This window comes from Octodon degus, unplaced genomic scaffold (genome assembly GCF_000260255.1).
Source record: "Octodon degus isolate 3935 unplaced genomic scaffold, OctDeg1.0 scaffold00005, whole genome shotgun sequence".
Lineage (NCBI taxonomy): Eukaryota > Metazoa > Chordata > Mammalia > Rodentia > Octodontidae > Octodon > Octodon degus.
The window spans coordinates 12,469,308-12,475,825 of NW_004524581.1; the positions used below are offsets into that span (position 1 = coordinate 12,469,308).

At 39.5% G+C, this 6,518-nt stretch overlaps 1 protein-coding gene across 6 annotated transcripts in view; it reads left to right on the forward strand.

The window, feature by feature from the left end:
* The window catches only part of Nudt13 (nudix hydrolase 13), a 52,623-nt gene that overhangs the window by 30,697 nt on the left and 15,408 nt on the right, over positions 1 to 6,518 (forward strand). For 4 of the 6 annotated variants that reach the window (XM_004623998.3, XM_023718642.1, XM_023718633.1 and 1 more), the window contains one exon: positions 506 to 829. The exons of 1 other annotated variant lie outside the window; for it this stretch is intronic. In XM_004623998.3, the coding sequence (XP_004624055.1) occupies positions 506 to 706 (201 nt within the window). In that variant the 3' untranslated portion in view covers positions 707 to 829. Of the gene's footprint in view, positions 1 to 505; positions 830 to 5,932; positions 6,165 to 6,518 lie in introns of those variants that run through there. One more of the 6 variants, XM_023718637.1, reaches the window with a different exon arrangement.

The following is a 6,518-nucleotide window of genomic DNA, read 5'->3' on the forward strand; positions in this document are numbered from 1 at the left end:
GTGTGTGTGTGTGTGTGTGTGTGTCTTGGGAGAATGAACTTGGGCTTCATTTATTGCTAAACCCATGCTGTACTACTGAGCTACACCTCTAATTTTATGCTCCCAAGACTTTTTATATATCTATCTTTTTTCCCTATGTAAAAAAATGCATTTAAGCACTTTCTTGGCACATTCAAGGGCCTGAGTTCAATCCCTGGTTTCACACACACAAAAAAAGAATCTCATTTCTTGGTTATACTTCTTTTGTTTCTGGAATATATCTAGAACTAATTTTCACCTTGCCTGGAAAGTCCAGGTGTTATTTTCCAAAACTGCTGGGCCTCTAACAACTTTTTTTTTTTGGTAGTACCGGGGATTGAACTCAGGACCATGCACTTACCAGGCAGGCACTTATACTGCTGAGCTATCTCCCTGCCCCTAGATATAACAACTTTCTTACCTTTGACCGTAGTGTTTTATGTTTTATAGTTTCTAATTATACATTCTTTGATTCTTTATCTTTCAGATCCAGGTGAACTTGAGGGAACTAGAGGCAGCTGCTTGGTTTAGTTATGATGAGATAGCCACAGCACTGAGGAAAAAGGGCACCTATATTCAGCAACAGAATGAGGCTTTCCCATTCTTGTTGCCCCCCAAGTTAGCCATTGCCCACCAACTGATTCAGGAATGGGTGGAAAAGCAGACATGTGCTTCCCTGCCTGCTTAGCTCCAACCATCAAGATCTCTCCTGGATATCACTGAAGAACATTGGCCACCGAGTCCGGGTATGGTGACACATGCCTGTAATCCCAGTGCCGGGGAGGCTGAAAACAGGGGGATCACTATGAGTCTGAGCCATGTAGGGAAACCCTGTACCAAACACACACACACACACACACACACACACACACACACACACACGCCAGCGTAAGCCACACATGGTAGCATGAACATATTGTCTCTACCACTTGGGAGGCTGAGGTAGGAGAACTGCTTGAACTTCACTCCAGTGACTATCTAAACAACATTACAATATGCTGTGTTTTAAAGGGCCAGGGAGATCGTTCAGCAGCATAAGCACCTGCCTGGCAAGCATAAGGTCCCTTTTGATCCCCAGTACCACAATAAAATAAAATAAAATAAAATGAAAACAATGTGAGAGAAAAAAATTAATAAAGTCAGACACAAGGGTGAAGATTAGTTTAAATGTGGTTCCATGATCGATCATTTTCTTCAAATCTTAGCAAATATCAGCTATGGCTTATTAATGTTACATTTACACTAACAGCAAAAATATGACCTGGGCATTTCTGGTTAAAACCTTTTCCCACTGCTTAAAATATGTAGCAAATATAAAGTCTACTTAGTTACTTCTTATCTGCCACTGACAGAAAATTGAGAAATAGCATACAGTAACATTTTAAAATTATTTATTTTTTAGTGGTACAAGGGATTGAACCCAGGAACACTCCTACCACTGAGCTATAACTCCGGCCCTTTTGTTTTATTTTGAGATAAGGTCTAACAGAATTGCCCAGGCTGGCCTTGAACTTGTGATTCCACTACCTCCACCTCCTAAGTAGCTAGGAATATAGTCATATGCCATCATGCCTACATGTATATTGTACTTTTAAATAAAAGTTATATTTCTTTAAGTCACTTGAAGGGATGAGAAAAGTGAGAGCTAAGGTTTTCGCTGGCAGTAAAGTTCTGTCAAGGTAGAGGAATCCCAGTGGGACTCAAAATGATTTAAGACTATTTTGTATGTTCTCAGCTCTGTTACTCAGTTTGTGACCCAGAGGAAAGAACATCATTTTATCGTACTTGCTTCCTAAACATAAAACAGTCACTGACATTTGCACACCCAGAAAGTTTTGATTAACATCAATTAAAGATCAGAAAACATTTCTTGAACCTATGGGATAAAGTTAAAATTCATCATTCATATATGCCTTGTGTACTTTCTCATAAGGGAGGTGTTTATTTAGGGAAAATAAATCTCCATACTTTTGCTCAAATGTACTTTTTCTGCCCTATGAATCAAAGAAATTCTGGAAAGAACTGGGGGTAGAGCTGGACATGGTGGTGCATACTTGTAGTCTCAGCACTCTGGATGCTGAGTCAGGAGGCCTGCTTGAGTTCAAGGTCAGTCTGTGGACTACATAGCAAGACTACACAGCTGTCTTTAAAAAAAAAAAAAAAAGAAAAGAATTGGGGGTAGAGCAAGAACAATTTCTTTTGGTGCAACAATAAAATGTTTACATCTATCTCAAGAAATAGCTCAGCAGCTTAAGTGCCTGCCTGGCAAGCACAAGGTCAGTTTGATCCCGTATGGCAAAATAAAGTAAAATAAAATAAAATGTTTACATCTAGATTCTAGATTCTAAGTCTGTGACCCCTGAATGTGCAGAAGCAATACTCTTACAAGTCTAGTTAAAAATAGCTGGGACATGCCAGCCCCGCCCTGGCGTGATGGCGCACACCTGTAATCCCAGCGCTGGGGAGGCTGAAAATGAGTCCGAGCTGCATAAGGAGACAAAATACATGGGTTTTTTGGTACAGGGTTCACATGTTAAGAATCCCATCCCAGCTTGGTTTTAACAAAAGCTCAAATAGCTCAGCGGATTAAAGCGCCTGCAAGCAGGCACAGAGGCAAGAGGGTCTATCCCCGGGCCTGCCCTGCTGGCCCCACCCCTGGGGCACACTGAGAGGGCAATTGAGACCGGGTGTGGTGGCATGCACCTGTAATCCCAGCTCTTGGGAGGCTGTACACAGGTGGATCACTATGACACTGATGTAGTAGTGAGACCCTGAACACCCTATAAAACCTTCCCTAAAATACAAAAAAAAAAAGTTCACATGTGACTTGTGGCAAAAAAAAAAAAAAAAAATGTGTTTTTTGGAAAGCAAAATGAGAGTGATAAATATATAAATTTAAAAAAATAGCAGGGAAGATGGTTCTAGGCTCCAATTTATGATTAAAAGGTGTGAGCTTCAGAAATCTTAAGGTTTTTCACATACTAGAACCCCACAGTACTAAGCAAAAGAAATGCCAAAATTAGAAAAGTTTAAGCAGAGAATCTCTTTTTGATCCCAAAAGTTCACCGCTATCTTCATTACCAGAAAACCATCACTGCTTTGGGGAAATAAAAGTGCCTTCAACTAGAATCCTTGAGGGATAGTATGTGCTAGGACTCGACTGTCCTGTTAAGTTGGCAGCCTGCCTTTACCTGGGGTGAACTCTGCTTTCAGAAGGAAAACACATTCAGGAAAAAGAGGGCCTGAGATTTCTTCATATCTTGCAGTCAGAAGAAAACAGTTCAGGGTCCATGTGTATTACTGTCTCCCAATCATTTCCATCTCTGGGGGTGTGTTTGTGAGCATATGTGTACACATCCCTGGTCTGAAAATACTGATAGAAGAGGGGTGCAGGGTGCCTGGCTATGAATTTCTCAGACTTACCGTGGAGTAACTATTTGCTTTTTGATTAATGTGTTTTTCGGAAAGCAAAATAAGTGACCAGCAGAAGTTGTTACACTGCAGTTTGTTTTCCCAGCATGAGTGGTAAGAGGGCACTGCCACAGAACTCTAAGGGTATCTGTAAACAAAAGGCAGGGTTGTTGTACTGGCAGGTGAGCTCACACAGGGCTGAGAGGACATACATGTGGCACTGGATGATAAAAGTGTTACATTTGGATAAGCAGAACCCAGCTGAGATGATGAGGCAGACTGGCAAAAACAAATATATTAAATATATTTGTTACCACAGGGAGCCTGCCCTAGGTCCATTAACCTTGTAATGGGAATAACAACCCAACTGTCTGATTTTTTACTTCCCTTTATCCAACATTTAATTCTCAATGAAGGGCTGGAGAGATGGCTCAGTGGTCTAAAGCACCAACTTGGAACAAGCTTGGCAAACCCAGGGACCGCGGTTCGATCCCCCAGCACCACATGCCAGCCAGCCCCGCCCGCTGGTGGGCTGAGCTGGCCACACACACACCACACACACTCTCTCTGTCTCTCTCTGTCTCTCTCTCTCAAATAAATAAAACAATTAAAAAAAAATTAAAAAAAAAATTCTCAATGAAGATAAACTTAATATACAAAAAGTACATTGTGGGAAAACTTTTGTTAAAATCAAGTTGGGATAGGATTCTTAACATGTGAAATGTACCTTCAAAACAAATTATAAGGGGGCTGGTGAGATGGCTCAGTGGTCTAACGCACCTACTTAGAACAAGCTTAGCAAAGCACAGGGACCGCAGTTCAATCCCCCAGCACCACATGCCAGCCAACCCCGTCCCCTGGTGGGCTGAGCTGGCCACACAAAATAAATAAGTAAATAAAATTAAAAAAAAAACCAACAAAGTGTTTATAAAAAAAAAAAATTATAAGGCTGGATTTACCCAAGACCTTTTAAATTATGAACATTAAAGTATTGCCTTATGCAATAAAAAGAAACATTTGCATCCAATGCTTTCTTAAATCAGTGTGCAACACTTCCTGTTCCTCAGCTCTTTTCAGCCAACATCACTGTAGAAATAAGAGGAAGGGCTGGATAGGAGTGTGGTATGAGTTAGTGACAGTAGACCCGCAAACAGAAACTCTGCCGCATGGCTGATTCTATCCTGGGCTCGCTGCATTGTTAGCGCTGCGTTCTTGGATTCAACTGTAGATTGACAATATTTGGGGAAAACACAACACATGTATTTTCTTGTAATTATCCTCTAGTAATATGGTATAACAGCTATTTACATAGCACACATACTGTATTAAAATAATCCAGAGATGAAATATAGAGGATATGCAGAGATCATATACAAATGTCATGCTATTTAAAAAATTAAGGGGCTGGGGAGTGGCTCAGTGGAATAAGTGCTTGCCTGGCAAGCACAGGAGCCTGAGTTCTAATGCCCGGTTCTACAAAAGAAAAAAAAAAAAAAAGAAATAGTACTTAAAAAAAAATTAAAATCAAGTTTATTAGTACAATTTAGATATACATAGTAACCACATTCATCATAGGGAATTCACACTCATACCTGATATATCTTAATTCCTTTTTTCCCCTTTACCTCTTTCTTTACACTTTCTTCCCCTTATTTATAAAGCTGTTTCATTTTTATCCATTTCTCATTTTTCTTCTTTTCCATTCCTTCCTTTTCCCCTCCTGCTTCCCTAACTCCTCTTTCTTTTTGAATAATTTCATATTTCACAATTTGTTACACATTTTGGTTTTTATTTATATTTTCAACTTCTCCCGCCAGAGACAGTGTGAATATTTATATATGTATGTTCAATTAATTTCACTTAAGAATATGGTCTCAAAAAAATCCATCCATTTAGCTATAAATGTCTCAAATTTATCCTAATGGCAGAGCTCCATTCCATTCCATTAAAAAAAAAAAAAAGCACATCTTTTTTATCCATTCGTCAGTTGATGAATATTTGGGTTGTTTCCAAGATTTACATATTACAAACTGTGCTACTATAAACATGGGTGTGCATATATCTTGTGGTATACTTTTGTTTGGGGAAGATACCCAAAAGGGGAATTGCTGGGTCAAACGGGAACTCCAATCCTAGTTTTCTGAGGAATCTTCACACTGGTTTCCATAGTGGTTGCACCAGTCTACACGCCCACCAACAGTGGAGAAGGGTTCTTCTCCCCAAAGCCCCTCCAGCATTTGTTACTGGTTGATTCCTTGATAAAAGCCACTCTGGAGTGTGACAGAATCTCAGTATTGTTTTAATTTTACTATGCCATTTTATATAAGGGACTTGAGAATCTGTGGGTTTTGATAAAAGGGGAGGCCCTCAAATGGACCCCATGGATCCTGAGGGCTGACTGTACTGCCACTGTTTTTACTTTCACAGGCAAAATATAGTATGGGTATCTTCTTGCTGTTTAGGGTTATTTTATTTATTGTTTATTTGTTTATTTATTTTGCAGAAGCAGGGATTGAACTCAGGCCCTTGCGCTTGCCACGGAAGCGCTTATTCTACTGAGGGATCTCCCGACCCTTCTTGCTGTTTATAGATAGTATTTTATTCATTTTAGGAGGAAACGATCACATGAAATAACCATTTTTCCTAATAACAGATATATTAGTTATCTTAAATATCAAATCAAATTTAAACTAGTATCAATGTATGAAATATCCAGATAGGCAAATCCATAGACAGAAAGTAGATTCAGGGGCTGAAAAGAAGGGAACAATCATTAATGAGTTCAGGGTTTGTGAGGTGACGAAAATAATGTGGCAGTAGACAGTGCTGATGGCTGCATAATTTTGTAATTGTACTAAAAACTGTACTACTGTAGACCTTAAAGAAAATTTTTGGTATGTAATTATGTCCAATAGAACTACTATTTGAAAAGTTCTTTATTTTACTGACTGAACACTTAAGATTTGTATATTTTATGCTTCATTTAAAAAAGTTTAGATGGGGGCTGGAGAGATGGCTCAGTGGTCTAAAGCACCTACTTAGAACAAGCTTGGCAAGGCATCAGGGACCGCGGTTCAATCCCCCAGCAC